This window comes from Serinus canaria, chromosome 3 (genome assembly GCF_022539315.1).
Source record: "Serinus canaria isolate serCan28SL12 chromosome 3, serCan2020, whole genome shotgun sequence".
NCBI classification, from domain to species: domain Eukaryota; kingdom Metazoa; phylum Chordata; class Aves; order Passeriformes; family Fringillidae; genus Serinus; species Serinus canaria.
The window spans coordinates 34281279-34299266 of NC_066316.1; the positions used below are offsets into that span (position 1 = coordinate 34281279).

Consider the following 17988-nt stretch of genomic DNA (forward strand, 5'->3'; position numbering starts at 1 on the left):
CATGAGGTGTTTCTACCACAGCAGCTCAGCAGCTTGGCCACTCCCTGAAGGGACCTGGTCACTTCAGAGAGCAGGTGGCACGTTTTAAGGAACTTGTGTGTGTCCAAAGGTGAGAATTGGGCAAGCTGGAGCTCTATGCTGGAAGCATCTCTTCAAAAAGCTGCAGTTAATTCCTCCATGTTCACTGCCTCTTTTGCTGTCCATCTAAATCAGAGTTTCTGATGCCCACAATGAGAAAAATAAATCAACAGTCTACAGTCTACACAGAGCATTATCATGCATAGGGACAGAGCTGCAATCAACCTTGCTGACTGGAAAGTGCCTGAGGGAAACACCTCCAGTGTTTCTTGAACTGAGGACTGACATTATTTCTGTGGCACTTGTCATGCCTTCAGCACAGCACCCAAGGGTCCTGCCTTGCCTGAGTCCATCAGTTCCGTGGCTGGGAATTAAACTCTGTGCAAATGTTTTGGATGAGCCGATTAACATAGCGGTAGAGGTTGTCAAATTCATCCACAAAGAAGGAATGCTCCTTAGGAGGGTCTGATGCAATGGCTTCCAGTTCATCTGGGGCTGCCCAAGCAACTCCAACGGAATAAGCGATGACTCCTGGAAAGAAACCCAAAGTTTAGAAAACGCATGAAAGTTTTCATTGCGGTAAATCTAATTTAAGACCAATACTGCAAATGTAGTTTGAGATCTCTTAGACATTGCTGCATTTGTGATGATTTATAAGTTCTGTTTTTCTGAATTTCCTTATTCAGCTATTAAACAGATGCTGATTTTGTTGGAGCTCAGTGGGACCCCAGAGAAAAGTATTATTCTTCCTTCATAAGGCTTCATCCAGTACCTTCAAATTATAGCAAGCTGCATTTATCTGACCTGGATAAGTGCTGAGGCACGAGGGGAGAGCAGGCAGTGATAGAAGACCTTACCATTTTGGTGAGCTGCCATGGCTGGCACGCTGACATCATCGTAAGACCTGCCATCTGTGATGAGAATCATGATCTTCCTTTTGTTGGGTTTGGACTTGCTGAACAGCTGCTCTGAGGCGTAGCTGATGGCTGCTCCCGTGCTGGTGCCCCCGCTCCAGTAACTGATCCTTTTGATGGCGTTCAGCACGTCCTGCTTCGTGCTGTACTTGTCAAAGCTGAACTCCAGCCTCTGCTCGTAGGTGTACTGCACTGCCCCGATGCGCGTGTCGGTGTCCGAAATCTCGAACTCCTTGCTGATGTTGGCCACAAACTGGAGAACCGTGCGGAAGTTGCCGGTGCCAACACTGCTGGAGCCGTCGATGACGAAGCCGATGTCGGCGGCGTTGAGGCACGTCTTGCTGCAAGCCAGCCGGTCGGTGTCGCACACCCTCTTCACCAGGGGCTGCACCACCTTGTGGAGGCTGAACCAGCTGGGCACGTTGATGGAATAGAAACCATTTGTCCTGCACACTGCCTGCAAGGCAACACGAGGATAAACGCACTGGAAATTCAGTCTGCCTGTTCCTGCTAGGGGATGTAGCTAAATTGTAAATATAGGCTCCTGGAAAGAGCAATGCTGGAGTCTGAAATGGCCTCTCCTGCTATCACCATCTGCTTCCCTGGGAAATGATGTCAGTGTAACATCACAGATACTTGTGTAATGTGACAGTTTTTCCTGGCTTTTTTTTTTTAACTGTGGGATGGAGCTGATATTATAGTAGTGAAAAAACTGTAATAAGCAAGTTTGCCACCTGTCAGGCTTTTTTATGTGAGTCACATTGTTCGTGGGAAAAACATCCAAATCACAGATCTGCTCTTAGCGTGGCTCGCATGGACATTACAGGAGCCTTTGTGTTTGCCAGGTAGCAACTTCAGCTCCCATCATTCAGGACAAGAACGAAAGTTTTGCCTGCTGACAAACCCTACTGCTTTGAAGTGAAACCTGGGGCTTAAGCTGAGGATAACTTGGTTCATACCTTTCTAAGCAGAGAAAACCCAGGCTCATTGTGTTGGGTCTGCCAAATAGTAATAAAAACCAAAACCCAAAGCCATTAACTTTTATAAGTAAATACTCATAAAGGCCAGATCTGTGGGAGGTTTCTATAGGGTTAGTGGGAGTCAGGTGAATGTGGATAGGAAGTAGGGCTGGCACAGAAGAGGACATGGAAAAAGTCAAGGGGTGGAGGAGGGAAAGGGTGGGGCAAAGAGGGGAGTGATGCAAACAGGCTGGATCAAATTGTCTTTGGTTTTAGTGCTTCTTAAAGGCCAATTCCTCAGTTCTCTGGGTGAGAATATTTTGTTAAGCCAGGCTTTATATATCAGCTTTGTGATGCTGTGTGTATCTGACTGTTTTAAAAGACCAAGGCACTGGTCTTCACTTGCATAAAGCCTAACAGCTCCAAGGGAGTTACAGTTCCCTCCAGTCTGGGCTCCTCATGGTGTCCTGCTCTCATTTGCTCTTCCTACTGTCTCACTTCTATTTTAGTGTAATGATGCAGCAGTATCAAGCCACCGTTCTCTCTGTACCTTGCTGTTCTGAGCCCACTCTACTCTCACTTCTGCTGTGTCCCTGGCAGGTTTGCAGAGACTCGCTGTAGCTTTGTTCTTTTAAAAACATTAAATGCAGAAGAGACTACAATCCAATTTTATGCTGACCAGAGACAGCACAGCTCTTTGGAGCAGCTCTGAGACTCATGGGAGGTTATTTCATGGCAGAGCAACCCAGCTCAGATGGGAATCTGTTTTCTGAAAGTACCAGATAATTCAACCCTGTTTCCTAGGCCCAGCCTGGTCTGCCAGGTGGTAGGTATCTCCTGCCCTAACTGGATACCAGCTTGTTCTGAAACACTGTTATCAGACAGCTAGTGTTGGTGCCAAATACAAATCAAACAAAGCTTACATTCTTTTTTTTTTCCTGCATGTGGCAGGGATTTACCCTTTTCCAAGTGCTACCATGAAGTCCATAGCAGCAGAAACAAGTAACTGAAAAATAGTTTTCATTAACAGTGAAAAGAGAATGTTTGAGTTATCCAGTATAGCTGAAAAACTAGATGTTCTTTTGTTGGGACTGTGCCAACCTTTGCTTGTGTGGGACCTGTTTGTAAATGCAATATTGACATTAGGTTGACAGGTTTCCTTACCCTTTTCCTAGTGGGAGATGCACAGCAAGAGGTTTGTGGAAAAAACAATTCCAGATTGCTCAAGCTGCAATTGTACTTTGTCATTTTCCAAATACGGTGCATTTGGAAAGCCGCTCGTCTCAGTACAACTGCAGGTGTGTGCTAAGGTTTAATTGGTCAAAAGCCATTTGCTCAATGATGTACCTCAAACCAGAACTTTACTGACTCCATCCCCTTTCTGACCTCAGATTACTGCCTGGGTTTTGAACAGAAAAACTCAAAACAGTATGTACAAGAAGGAAAAGAAATAACCATAAGTGATAAGGAGGAAAGGGAAATGCCCTGAATAAAGTAGGTTGGAAAGTTTAGTCAAACTCAGCCTGGTCAAATGCTCAGACTCAGTCCCGGTCAGGCTCACAAATTACCTTGTCCACAAAGTTCGGTTCAATAACATTCTGCTTTTCACTTTGAGCAGCTGCTTCAACAGTGACAAAGAAAATGTTGATCCCTGATTCTCTGGCCAGCCTGGAGGCCTCTTCCACTCGGTCAGTTGGCCACCCATCCACCATCACTACAACCACATTGGGTGCTCCACCTCGGTTTCCATTGGCATCCAGAAAGAAGTTTTTGTTAACAAATGAAAGTGCCTTTCCTGCAATAGAAGAGTTGAGGAGGAGTTATGGATCTGGAACCATTCTATCTGATAATATCCCATTAAATAGTAGGCAGAGAACTAACTCAAGTGTTGGAGCCTGCAGAGAGCTGGGGAAAGTAGTTTCTGTGTCTGTGTGAGCAGGGAGACCACTGCTACTGGTGCCAGTGCTTCCTGAGCCCTCATGCACTGAACCCCCTCCCTATGCCCCAGAGAGGCTGGGGGTGATGAGCTGGGTTAGCAAGGATCCCCAAAGTGTTGATGGGAACTGCCTGTATGTCCTTTCATTTTGTGATGGATTTTGAGGGCCTGGGATCAACACATGCAGGTCATGGTGGGAGCAGTGCTCCCTCACCAGCCTGGCCTGAGCACTAAGCACTGTTTGGTCCCACCCTCTGTATCCTGTGAGGAGGTGTGGGCTTGCTATAGCCCAGGCTCTGAAGCCCTGCCCAAGCGGTGGAAGTGCAAGCAGCCCCATCACCTACCAACATTGGAAAGTCCCCCTTTCTGTTGAATTTTCTCAATGGCATTCCTTAGATCCTTGGAGTTGGTATAAGTTTTTAAGTTAAATTCTGTGGAAGGGTCATCACTAAAAGGAGAAATTAGAGCAAATGTCAGTGTTTTGCTTCACATACAACACAAAAGCCATAGGGCTGCTCTGTGCTACCTGGCTCCTGAGTGCAAGCTGGAGTGAGGCCTTTAGCACATATCAGCTTAGAGCTATATTATATTTGTTGGGAAATGCCCTGAGGAAGGCAGGAATGATGTATCTGACTCCATGTTCTCAGAAGGCTAATTTATTACTTTATAATACTATACTGTATTAAAGAGTACAATACTATACTAAAGAATACAGAAAGGATACTTACAGAATGCTAAAAAGATAATAATGAAAACTCGTGACTCTTTCCAGAGTCTCGACACAGCCTGGCCCTGATTGGTCAAAGAGTCAAAACAACTCACACCAGAATCCAATGAAACAATATCACCTGTGGGTAAATAATCTCCAAACACATTCCACATGTGAGCACAACACAGGAGAAACAAATGAGATAAGAATTGTTTTCCTTTTCCCTGAGGCTTCTCAGCTTCCCAGGAGAAAAATCCTGGGCAAAGAGTTTTTTTTCAGAGAATGTGAACACTACAGAGCTACAGCTGCCAGAGTGTGCAGTCATGTCCTGTGGCAATGGGAATGTCTGGGAAACTCTTACCCATACTGAACAATGCCCATCAGAGGACCAGCGCTGCCAATGCCAAGGGCTTGAGCCATGTTACCAAGGAACCGCTTCTGGAGCTGAAAGCGGCGTTTGCCAATGCTCCAGCTCCCATCCATTAAAAAGGACAAATCAACCTTACAATCTGAGGAGAGATAAAGAAACATGGAAGATATTTTTAGTGCTTTCTGATTGCCGTGCTTCTTGCAAGCAGCAAAGGCCTAAAAACTCTGCATCCAGTAACTTGTCCTGCTGTGTAAACTCTACAAAAAAGCCTTTGACAAGGACGAGTCACAGTTGGCAGCTCAAGTCGGTAAGCACATTTCTTGGCATGACTTAGTCCCATACAACATCTAAGCTTGACTGTGTGACAAAAGGGCAAGAATCTTTTCACAGGAGTCAGTCTGGGATCACCACATTGTGGGGGCCAGGGAGGTCAGCCCCACAGGAGCAAGCTGACTTGTATATCCTGTGCCCTCAGAGCCATGTCTTGGGCTCAGCACGCCTTATTTGCAGCCCAGAGGTGATGGGAGTTTGTAAAACCAGCCATGGTGCTTGGATTTTGGGGTCAGGCCACCTGCAGAGCACAAACTAAGGGAATTTCCTTGGTGACACTCTTGTGGACTTAATTGATGTAATAGACATTACAGGGACAGTTACTGTGTTAGTGCCTCAGAAGGGAGGGAAGTTCCTGAAATGTGTGATGCCTGAGATGCGCCTCAGGGGAAGGGCATTGTGGGGTCTCTTCAAGGCGATTGCAATCCAGGATTACTGACAATCCTGGCAGCTCTGCACTTCTAAATGAGAATTGTTCTTCAGTTCCCTTCTGGGCTGGAACTAACATCATGGTGATTTTGCTTGGGATGTTCAGACCGAGTGGGGGCTGTTCTTTTGCGTGTTGTTGTAGCCTTGTACCCATTTGAGCAGCAGCAGCAGGGTGCTGTGTGTGTTTCCTCTCTGGGCTGAAAGCAATGCTCTATAAAAGGTATGTCTGCACCCAAACTCTTCCCTTTAATTACACAGGTGAACCTCATCTTTGTGCTGCAAATGCTGTCTTCATCTGTGCAAACCTGCTTTCACATTTCTGTAAGTTAGTGGTGAAACATTCAACTTTGGTCTGCGACTGGAGCGGGATCAAAATTTGGCTTAACTAGAGCGCTAATTAACATTTTCCCCCTCCAGCATCTGGGTCATCCCCATCTCTTGATTTCCCTCTGATGATGCCTCCTACCAATCAGACTGTTCAAACTACTGTGTTTTAATCATTAGGTAGCCCGAAGGCTACAAAGCACCAATTGTTCTTAGTGGCTTATGCAACTGCCTCCCATCTCATTACCTTCAATTTTTTCTCCCATAGCTGTCTCTTTTTTCTAATTCTAATAATGCTGAATTACAGGAGCGTGACTGAGAACCGTGTCCGCTCGCAGCAGATCGTGAGGCAAGGTCGGGAACCCACAACAAATACCTCAATTAACAGCCAAGTTTTCCTGAATTTCTTGTCCTTCAAAGGGAACTACTACTTCATGAGATCTAAATGTGGAAAGTGGGCAGTTTGTTAGCCAGCAGGGTCTGGGGAGGCAAAGATTTGCATACACTTATAGACAGACTTGGTTTCTGGGGAGGATTCCGATTCGGTGCTGGGACATGAGAGGGACACTGCAAGAGCACAGGCTAGGGTGCTTCATAGGGAGGTGAGCACTTTCTGATTTGCAGGGAGGCAAGATCTGAAACAGGACTTTTATGGTCCTAGAGATATCAGTGGGATGAAAATTTTGTTTCTGGTGTGACTTATTTCAGTTTAACTGCTGGAAACACAGCTGTCCTTGCTGGTGTCTCCACTGCACCAAGCTCTGCTTTTCTGCAGGGCAATGGGGTCTGTAGGGCAGAGCCTTCCCTTTTTCTTCTTCTTTCCCTTATTTCTGTGTCAGTTTCAGGTGTATTTGACATCTTTGATAAGAAAAAGAATTCTTCAAATATTAAGAAGAATGCCTGGGAATACATAGACATTTGGTTCAGTAGTTACTGTAAAGAGTCCAGACAGTGTTCAGCTGCCCAAGGATGGGCAAGAGAGGACCCAGCCACTCTTGGAAGGGTAAACCCTCTCTTTGGGGTGGCTTTTAATGAAGAGGTGGCAGGCAACCCCATCTCTCCACTAAGAACTTGCTTTCTCTTTCTTCTGCTACTTTGGGCCTCAACTAAAGATGGAATAATGGGTAAATCTGCCTTTTTAATGGGCTGTAGAAGATTTCAGAGTAGGGGAACCTGCATTTTCTTCTCTGAACTTGGGTGGTCCCTGATGATCCCTCTGCATCTTCTCCCTCCTGGCTGTGGCAGGCATTGGGTCCCTTTCTCAGGTGATTTCCTTCCCTCCCACCCACTGCTGTGAGAAGGATGCCTGAACACAGCCCAGCCAGGGCAGCCTGCCCCTGCTCTGCAGCACACTGGATTGCTGTCCTCTGCCACCAAAGTACCTGAGTGAAGAAGCTCTGCTGGGAGCCTGGAGCTGATACTGCCTGGGAAGAGGTGGTAGGGAGCAGCCACCATCTCACTGCCCAGGTAAGCTAAATTTTGGCTGTTATTTCCTTCCCTGTAGAAGAAAAACCAGTTCTGTGTATGAGGGGTCAGCAGAAAGTGCTCACTTCTCTGTAAGGAAAAAATGTGCTCCTGGATTTTCTTAGTCTTTCCAGAAAACTTACCTTTTGCTATTTAATTTGTATTCATTCTAGCAATATGTAATTAATAATGTCACTTAATTATGAAGTTAATTCTGAAGTACATACTCTGATTCCCCTGGGAGCTGGATTCCAGCAGCTTTGGATTCAATTCTTCCTTTGAACTGAAGCCTAAACAGAGAAAGGAAAGGATCTATCAGTGTGTGCTTGGTGGCTGCCCTTGCTCTTTAAGGAAATGGGAACAGGGTCACTGCAGAGATCCCCTGGCCTGAGGATTGATGTGGGGGGGAAATGGGGATGGGGAGGACATCCTTGGAGCTTATCTTTTTTCATCTACATCACTCCTGGGGTAAAACAAGAGCAGAGACATTTCTAGGAATGCCACCAAGATCTCTCCTAGCACCTGCTTCGAGGTGTTCCCCTTTGGGAGTCAGTTCCCTAACTGCAAGGGCTTGGAAGCATCATGCACAAGTACTGGGCTCCTCAGGAGCTGAGTGTGGCTGGTGACCAAGGTGTGGGGTGGTGATTCCCAGCAGTCTTCTCCTGAAAACCAGCACTGCCACCCCACTGGCTCCCTGTGCCTTACAATGAGCTGCACAATGTCTGAAGAGGAGAAGCCACAGATTTATCATGTTGTTTTCTGTCTGGAGAGGAAAGCACAGGCAGCAGCGACTCCAGCTCATTACAGCTGGGGAAGCAATGCAAGCCACAGCTCCTCAGGTGCCCCCAGAAGTCTGGGTTATTTTGCAAAGCACAAAAGAAACAGGGTAACAGAGCTATGGTTAAGTCAAGAGAAAGTCTCATGGCTCACTAGTGGATTCTACTGAAGTATTTGGGTGGTGGCAGCCTTGAAAAGATGAGTTGATGTCCTTGTGAAAGGTACTGACTCACAGGACACCATCAGGCTGGCATCAGGTCTAAAAATGCTGAACTTCACTCGTGACTTGAATGTCTGTCAAGACTCTCCTACAGTCCAGCATCTCCCTTCCAAGCAAGGGCAGAAGAGCTGTGTCTTTTCAGTACAGCATGACAAGATTAAGGGGATTTAGCTGGGATAATCCTCAGAAGAGACAGCAAGGATCAGACAAGCTACAAACTGAACACTCACCAAGAAAGCTGTTGGTCTAAAGAACAGCAGAACAGCTTATTATTTTTATAAACTGGGCGTTAGATTTTTAAAGAAAACTAGGAGGAAGACTTCCTTAAATCTTCATCAGCAAGTAAGTTGAGGAAAGATTACTGACTTCAGAGACACAGTGAAAAGGTAATTTTAGAAAGTGTGAGCTCTATAGAGAAAACTATGAGAAATTACTAGGTGCTACAGAGTTTGTCTCTCCACAGCAGCCAGCCATGAGCAAGCAAACCATCAGTGTTTGTAAAGGTACATCAGGGAAGGTCACCACCTAAATGTGCTGGGAGATGTATCAGCCAAAGCTGGTTGCTGAAGGTATTAAGGACCAAGCCATAACAAGGCAGTGTACTGTGAAGAAAATGGAGGCAAGTACCAGCTCCATCCCCCTCTGCAGCCACTCCTATTTCTATTCCAGTTAAATCTAAAATTTTACCTCTCATAATTATAAATGCAACATTTTTTGAGTCCTTCTAGCTGCATGCTGAAAGCTGCACATAGTTTTGGGTCAGGGGCCATGTTTGTATTAAGTCTGAGTGTGCAGGACCTGGTGTAAAGCTGATCTGGTTGGTGCCAAACCCTGCTGGGAGGCTTCAGTACACAGCAGCATCTGTACCAGACAGGGGTGCTTTGCCTTCTCAGTTTAAAATCCAGAGCCAGGACGTGGAGCTAGCTGGAGCACTGGGCTTGGCCTTGTATGGGAGCCCACGGGGCTGCCTGTGAGTGAAGCAGGCAAAGAGCACAGAGAGCTGCCCTACTTTGTTTACAGCAAGAGTTGGTGATTGCTTTCTGTGCTTTGTTTGAGAACCTCCCTGCTATGTCTGGCCAGGTTAGGAGAGCCCCAGGGCTGGTGCTGCTTTTTGTCACTGTGTACGTGGTGCCTGCAGCTTCCCTGTGCTCCTGCCCAGACTTTGGACAGGATACTTTCTGAACTGGGAATAGGAGCTCTCCCCCCATCCTGGCACTGTCTCTTGTGGCAGAAAAGCCTCTCTCCCACAGTTAGTGGGGCTGGCCCTCTTGTGCCAGAGCAGGCTGGATGCATTCAAAAGCAGGCTGGCAAGCCAGGCTCCAACCAGCCTCATCTCTTATGGCTGGAACTGTTGTCCAGCACTCTGCTGGCTCAAGCCTCTTGCACACTGGGGATGAGCTCCCAGGCAGGGAACAGGGAAGAGTGCACCTGGTATTTGTTGGTTGTGTATTTGCCTATGGGAGCCCATTTGGATGGGAGAAACACCAGCAGGGAGAGGGAGAGTGGTGGTGCTGTGGTGCTGGGGCTGCACTGCCTGAGGCTAGCCATGTGTTCCTGACTGAGGAAAAATAATATGGAACAGGGGTAACACCAAACAGTTCCATCCGGTGATATCTGCTTCAGGAAACATTTCTGACCTCTCTCAGGCCTGAAGGTCTTGCTGACACAAACCAAGTCTGCCTTTGAAGGAAGGCATGTCTTATGCAAGTTTATGGTTAGTTTATCTGATTTGGAAGTAAAGGCAACATGACTTGGCCATGCACAGCCTCTCTTTGTCAACCCCGTGGATGAAAATGATTTTTTTTTTTTTTTTAACCTGAAGTAGTCATCAGCCTGCCTTCCTGACTGTGTATATTCCACTACAGGCTTTAATTACACAAACACATAATAGCTCCTCAGCAACAGACCAAAGCCACGCTTCATCCTGCAGCCTGCACACTGCATATCTTACATGTGCCAGCTTGGTACCCCATATGAGCATTTCCCTCCCCACCTTGCCTTATTTGCAGAACAGAAAGTAGGTGGATATAACACTGTAGTGAAATTAGAAATTCACATGTGCCATCCATTTTAGCAACTAAATTGTACATGAAGGATAATTCATAGATAGCTATTTGCCTCATGCATTTATTCACATCCTGTAAAATCCATATTCTTTTCCCAGGCATACAGGTGACATTAGCTTTGTCAGCATGGAAAACTTATGTGTAGGCAGTGCTGCTTTTTTCACTTTTGTCAGTGCAATTATCAGTTCATGAAGGTTGTGGGTCAGCTGGCTGATTTGTGCATAGTGGAACAATAAGGTCACCCACCAAATACTCTTCCCCAACTAATTGGGGAGGTGGTCAGTCTCTATCGGCCTCCCTGTTCTGCCAGTCCAATTTATTGTTGTTATTGCCATGGGAATTTCAACTCGCTGCATGGGCAGTCCACGCCATGCTAATTAAAGTTCCCTTCACTGATTGTCACAGCTGTCCATCCTGATTAAACTTCCCATTCATATAAGAAAGACAGCAGTGATTACATCCACGCCAGAAACCACTCCTTTGAAGTGACAACCTGAATTCATCAGACTTTATCACACTAGTCTATGCTGGCACTTCAGTTGCTGAGAAACTATTAAGACAACATCCCTTCCCCCATGCCCAACCTTTCATTGCATTTAATGCAATCTGTCGTTTTCTGCCTCAAAATATCCCTCTGCACCCTGGCCCTCGTGTTGTAGCTTTCCCTGAATAAGCACACAAATGCCTTTGAAGCAAAAAGGATATTCAAGGGAATGGCCTTTACAAGGGCCACCAGCACAGCCCTCTCCAGCATCAAAACCTGTGGTGGGAAAGACCTCTTTTGTTGGATGGTGAGGCCCCTGGTCAGAGGGAGAGTCATGAATTGGTCTGTGGCTTGTGCAGTGTGCTTTTAATGTTCCCGAGGAAAGGGAGCTGTTAAATCTGCAGTTGGAATCTGCTCCTGATCAAGGGTTGCACAAGTCTTGGTCTTGTTGCTACTAGAGCCTGTTACAAATGTAGGGTTTTTTTTCCTTCACCAGTACTCATAAAATATTCTTATCTCCATGTTGTCTTTTTTGAAGGATAAAATGTCAGAAAATTTCAATGATGTTCATTATTCTTTACGTTTGACACAAATCCTCCTTTTCTTATCTGAATGTCTTCCCTAAGTACATTGACATCAGGATAATCTGTCATGTTCTTCACTGATTGCAGCTCTAAACTGTGATCTCAGCTGTGGCATTCCCAAAATACCTTCTCATTTACAAATGGCTTTCAGTAGCTGGAATCTCTTTCCTGAAGTGTAGCTGCCAACTCTTTCCAGAGCTCCTCTCTTCTTCTTCTGCTTTAAGCAGGAGCTCAAGAGTGACGAAAGAACAGAATAATCTGCTAAGATGTAAACAACATACCTTATTTGCAATTTTAAATGCTGTAATTACTTCTTAAAATGAGATTGTTATCACCAGTGTTGTGGGCCTGATGAATAATAGATTTAGCTTTACCCATGTGTGTGATGGAAATCACTTATTCCCAGACTAGTTACTAGATGATTTAAATATTTACCTGTGTCAAAAAGGCTCAGTCCAGGTTTCCACGAGTCTATTTCCATTGCTTTCACACATGAAAGAGAACAAAAAAAACCCTTTTACTGATAGTAGTGCAAATACTACAGATCCCACAGCTCTGAGTCAATGTAGAGAGGTCAGTTTAGACAATAACTTAAATACTTAAATTAACAACTTAGGAGCTGAGGAAATCAGTAAACCTGGTAACTTTTACGTGCACATTTCGAGCCATAATTAGGAGCCTTGTATCACTGCCCTCAGAGCACTAACCTTTTTTAAGGTTTTAAGTACACCTCACTAGATCTGTTTTGGTCTTGTTCCTCTAAATTGCATTGCTACTGAGGCAGAGACTGCGGCATATTTTTTTTATTTAAGTTGTTTTTCACAGATTTTCACTGAAAATCTGCAAGGACCTCTCACCGACAGATTTCTCTATCCCTTCAGCCCACCAAAACACAAAAAAATTGTCTAAAAATTGCTTTCCACTTATTAGGCATAGATAACTTCATCAAAATTGCTGCCCTTTTAAATAAACCCCAAAATGTCTTTGTTTTTGGAACCTGCTGACAGATGTTCCCAAAAGTGATGTTTTGCTCTGGCTTGCAGCCAGATGAATGCCCTTGCACCTGACTGGGACAGACACAGTTCCTGGGAATCCCAGGAAGCAAAGATTTAACTCTACTGAAGACTCAATAAGCTGCACAGAGCTGGTGTGCTCTTGACCAGAGCCAGTGGGTGAAATACAATATAGGCTTCAGCAAAGTTGTGCCTGAGCTTGCCAGTGTCCTCCAGCCTAGAGAGCACTGACCTTGTCCTTAGATTGCCTTTCCCATGAGGAGCTGTCAGCTTCTCTTTGGGAGTAAGACTTGTTGGATGGGTCTGATGGCTGAATAAGGTGTGTGGTCTCCCTTAGGGTAGGAGGAACCCTGTCATGTTTCATTGCTAGGGTGATTTCCCTCCTTATGCTGAGCACTAATTAAACACCCTATGAAGGATCTAAAAACTGAGGACAACAAAGGGCTAAGTCAATCATGAAGCACACAGAAGTTTTTTTGTGATTTTGCTTAGGAGCAGAAATCAGGTAAAGGAAGGATAGGCCTGGGTAATGGGAAAAGAAACAAGAGGAAAACCAGGAGGGATATTCCTATATTTTGGCAGTACTGTTTGCCAGTTTTATACATCCTTCACAGAGTCATGAGCAAACAGCACCAACAGGAGCTAGGGGTGATGGTTGCAGAGCATGGGACCCTACCCACAGAGAAGGGCTGAGGCTCCTTTTTTATCAAAGTGGCCAAATGTCTCCTGAGTGCTGTCACTGAGAAGAACAAATTTCAATGAAACCAGTTTGTGAGTAGATATTCTCAAAAGGTGTGCTTCCCCCTCCCAGGCTGGAGGAGCACCCAGTGACTGAGAGAAAGGAAGACTCATATGAGGCTGCTTTTCATCCTGACCAGCTGAAAAGAAAAAACTAAGGGCAAATTACGAAGAAGACCCTGCACTTCTCTAGTCTTCTGTAGAAATATGGTGCTCTGTGTTGCAGTGGCAAACCTGTTTAAAGCAGCAGGAGCTGTATGGCAAATGGAACCATCTGAGGAGCTGCACAAAGATTTGCCCTCTTTTCTCTTCTTCACGTGTAGGGATGTGAGCTGAAGGATCAGAGCAAAGGAATGTGCTTATCTTGTGTGTCACAGGTTTGTTTCTGCTGCCACCTCATTGTCAGGGAGCATACTAAGAAACCAGGCTTCTTTAGCATCTCTGTTCTGTTACAGGTAACTGTCTTTCAGGAAGGCAGATGCTGAAAAAGACTGGTTTCTATCAGTAGGAGCAATGGTGAGGTTTTTCTAGATTAACAGTTAACAATTTCTTCAGCTCAGATGTCCACAGGTACTCTAGTCTGTCCAAATCCCTGTGGATAGGAGCTATCTGATGTTTCTTCAACCAGTCTTCTCAGTTCACCCATTTAGAATGTCCTGTGGCAGTTTACTATCCTCATGAAGAGGATAAGTACCAAGAACACAAGATAAGTAGCAAGAATTTGGAGTAGCTGGCTGCAAATATGCAAAACATACAGCTTTTTGAGAGATCTGTTTATCCAGGATAAAACTCTATTTCTTGCATATTGTCCTGGACAGATAATGAAGAAAGCTGTCCATGAAAAGTATATCTAAAAGTGAAATTACTATCTTCATAACTAGGGCCTTTTTTTTTTTCCCTCACTTGAAGATTCCCATTAAAAATGGGTTGATTTTTAAGATACTCCAAGACTGGTCTCCTAAAAAAAAAAAGGCACCACCAAAACTAAACTATTCCATATCATTGCCTTGAAAAACACTCTTGAAAGCTCAAGACTAAGTGAGTATGGGATTTCAAGGGAGTTAATGTGCATTGCACAAGTCACTGGTGTGTTGGGGAAGGCATTTTCCTAGCACGCTTTTCTGGCAGCCTGAGCTGATGAGAGGAAGTTCCTCAACATCATGGCCAAGCTCTCAGAATTGATTGCTGCTGTGTGCACACTCTTGGTGGGATCAAGAACAACCTGGCTTTCCAAGAAAGCAAGGACTTGCTCAGGAATTTCCCTTTGATTGTTAGAAAAGTTTGCTGCTAGAAAGCAACAAATCTGAGGTGCCACATTCTGGACTGAAAAAAGGATCAGGACTTACTGGGAATATAGCAAATATGTGTTTGTATTTCTTTTCCTTCTTGTTTTGTGGTGAAGAAAGCAGAATAATTTATGATGGAAAATTTGTGCCTTTTAATCACTTTAGGGTGACCTTCAGGTGCCTTAAGCAATCAGGTGGGGTCAAATACTTTGATTTAAGTAAGACTCAGCAATATTCTCTTGTTTTTCTGGCAAAGATTTGGCTAGCCTGAGAATTAGCCAGCATATCCTTTGGTATGGCCAAAAATGTATGAAAAAGACCAACACAGATGGAAAACAGAAAGGAGAGAAGGAGATTGAAATGAGGAGGAGTAGAAAAGTGAGGGAATAGAGTACATCTTAGGACAAGTGCATTTTATAGCACTTATGCTATATGCTGCAACTAGGCCAACTACAAATTGTCATTTTGACCAGGAGACTGCTGGGTGAGATTACTTGTCTGGAATTATCTGGAAAACTAACAACATATCCTGCATAATAACATCCTCTAACCTCAATGGGAATGACCACTTGGCTCTTCCCTGCCACAATACTCCTCCTGTGATTCCCAGGTCTCACCAAAGCACTCAGGGCTGCCTTCATTTGCTGCAGTTTCTCCCTCCCCAGTGGATGTGGCTGCCCATGCAGGAGGTCAGCACTGGTGCAGGGCAGCAGGTGCCTTGGCCAGGGCTGTGGGAATCACCCATGGGACAGCACAGAGGTGCACACCCTCTCCTTTGCTCCTTGTACCTGTGCCTTGCTATCTCGACCCAGACCTTGCCTCCCTTACCTGGTGCCCTGCCCCAGCTGGTCAGACCTGCCTCATTGCTGGGGACTTGCCTGGCAGCCTGGGCTGTCAGGTCATCCTGGGAGCCACCCCTGGACCTGCTCTGCTGCTCTTGTGGGGCTTTGTGGGCTTGCAGCCTCACTGCAGCCCTGCATGCCTTGCTGCAACCCAGCTCCCCTCCCACACCCCCCTGGTGCTCCCAGACAAAATCTGTCTCTGAGAAACTCTGCTGTCCTTCATGGGAGAGTTAGTGCTTGGTATCTGTGCTGGGAGCTCTGGGAGGGTGTTGTAAATGCCTGCTCACTGGGCTGCTTGCTGGGGAAGGGTCGATTGCACTTGCAGGAAGAGAGAACAGTACAGGTGATGCTTCTGCCCTCAGTATTAAAAGCAGCCTCTACTTTCACTGTCAGCCTAGAGGTTTCTGGGAACCACAGGAATAGAAGAACTAGCTCCACTGAAGACCTGAAAAGCTGCACAGAGCTGGTTGTTTGTTTCCTGTTTTGACTAACAAATAAGAAAATTTGAAAGCACTTTGTAGATGTTGATTCCCACGGCCTGAAACAACAGGTCACCTGTGACTGAGCTTTGCTTTGCCCTTCCCTTTCAGGTAGCTGCTAATTGGTGTTCAGGGCATGAGTCTTGCCCTGGTCCTCCTCCAGGATGCAGGAAAACAATGAGCAGCACAAGTGCTAATTTGTGGCTGCTAGAACTGTCAAAGAGAGTGAAAAATCTGCTGCTAGCAGTGTTGCTCACCCAGGTGGACTGGAGAGCTGGCAGCCCTCTGGAAGGTGGCAGCAGGCTCTTGGTGCTGAGCACCTGCATGGTCAGAGAAAGAGGCAAGAGGTTAAATAGATGCCAGTGGATGCCAGTGGGTCAGGAGAGAGGTGCATCATCACAAGGGATGCAGTGGCCCCACATTGTCTTTCTGCACGTTTTCAAACCACACAGAAAAGGAAGATGGAAACAGTGAATTAATTTAAAAGAGCTGAAAGAGGCTGGTGAAAGAGTTTAAATGTTAGTAGGTGCAGCTGTTAGCTGGTCCTCTGGAACAGCTGGCAGTGGGTCCTGGGATGCTGACTGTGCTCAGGGGCTGTGAGCTGGGTCAGGTCTTAGTCCTGCAAACTTACCCAGACACAATGTTCTCCTCTCATTTTGCAACAGCAAATGTTATAAAAGATGTCTATAAATGATTTTAGACTACTTTTTTGAGAACAATTCCATGTTTAATCAATCTTGTTTACTTTTTTCCTTTAAAGTTACACTATTGTCACACAATGACCACTATGGTATCTTGTCTCACTGCAGCCTGCTATGAACATGGTTAGGAGGGAAAACCAGTGTGTTACTGTATGACTTGTGTAAGTGGCAAAAATATCTGTGGGAGGAAATAGAGGAGGATTGTAATGCCTTTACCTGCATTGTGTCGTAAAATATTCCTGTTACTTGCAGAGGTGGAAGTGCCCCTGAATGCTTTGAAAATATCATGTTGGTTAGCACATGGAACTTAAACACAAGGTTTTCTAGTATTTGAGCAGTACAAATCTACTGGTTGTTGTTAAATTAAAACATACCTGGATTCTGTCCTCTTCCTTGTGCGGCCTGAACCTGTCCTAAGTAGACATCAAGGTGGAAAAGTGTGATTTATTGCACCATGTTTGATTCACTACTACTGCTACCTAGCTTTTTCACTGAGTCTCACTTTAAAGCTGTCAGAATTAATGGTTCATAGATAGAGTTGTCATTAACAGACTTTCGTAGATATATTTTGAGCCTGCTTAAAAAAGGACTGTCTTGCTCTGTCTGTCATACAGATCTGTCTATTCCCTTTAGTTATGGATATTACTTCTACAAGTCTCTGGTCTGCATTTAAAAGATCTGCAGCTACCTCTGTGATTTGCTCTCCTTTGTAATTTTCTTTCTCCCACTCACACTGGTGATCTGTGTTTATCTCTATTTCAGTACCATCCAATTGTCCTGGTTGTGTGAGGAAGGTTTTAACCCAAAACAGCCCCCCCAGACCAGATAGTACCCTTTCTGCAGAGATTAAGTGGATATGAGCAAGCAGGCAGACTGTAAGTAATGAGACAATGGAGAAATAATGTGGGAGAGTTCATGTGTCTGACATGTCTTCTACACAAAGGGATTTTTTAAAGGTGATTGGGTTATTAAATTCCCATTGTTCAAAAATACTAAAGGCTCAAATCATTTACAGATGAAAACCATGTCTTTAATCGTGCCTTTCAATTCATTAATTATTTTTAAGAAGCCTGTTAACAAACTTATCCTTTAACAAGCCTTTATTCATTAGTTTTCCCAGAAAGATTACTTTGAAAGCCTGGTGAAATCAGTGGGAAGGTTCTACTGGACTCTGTGAACACTGGCAGGGGCCTGGGAGGTTATTTTATCAATAAGATGTCATCAATGAGACCATTTTGAATGGTTGTCTCAGAAAACAGGAATTGCTGCTCCTTGGGAGCTTGAC

The 17988-nt window shown here is 45.1% G+C and overlaps 1 protein-coding gene across 2 annotated transcripts in view; it reads right to left on the reverse strand.

Moving 5' to 3' along the window:
* Positions 1 to 430: 430 nt before the first annotated feature.
* Positions 431 to 17988, reverse strand: part of VIT (vitrin) — a 36700-nt gene continuing 19142 nt past the window's right edge. The window contains exons 9-18 of one of the 2 annotated variants that reach the window (XM_050972336.1): positions 17078 to 17116; positions 16920 to 16976; positions 16260 to 16322; positions 12080 to 12127; positions 7741 to 7803; positions 4958 to 5105; positions 4232 to 4335; positions 3520 to 3746; positions 936 to 1449; positions 431 to 609 (exon numbers count right to left, since the gene is read on the reverse strand). In XM_050972336.1, the coding sequence (XP_050828293.1) occupies positions 431 to 609; positions 936 to 1449; positions 3520 to 3746; positions 4232 to 4335; positions 4958 to 5105; positions 7741 to 7803; positions 12080 to 12127; positions 16260 to 16322; positions 16920 to 16976; positions 17078 to 17116 (1442 nt within the window). The remainder of the gene's footprint in view (positions 610 to 935; positions 1450 to 3519; positions 3747 to 4231; positions 4336 to 4957; positions 5106 to 7740; positions 7804 to 12079; positions 12128 to 16259; positions 16323 to 16919; positions 16977 to 17077; positions 17117 to 17988) is intronic. The other variant, XM_030236587.2, reaches the window with a different exon arrangement.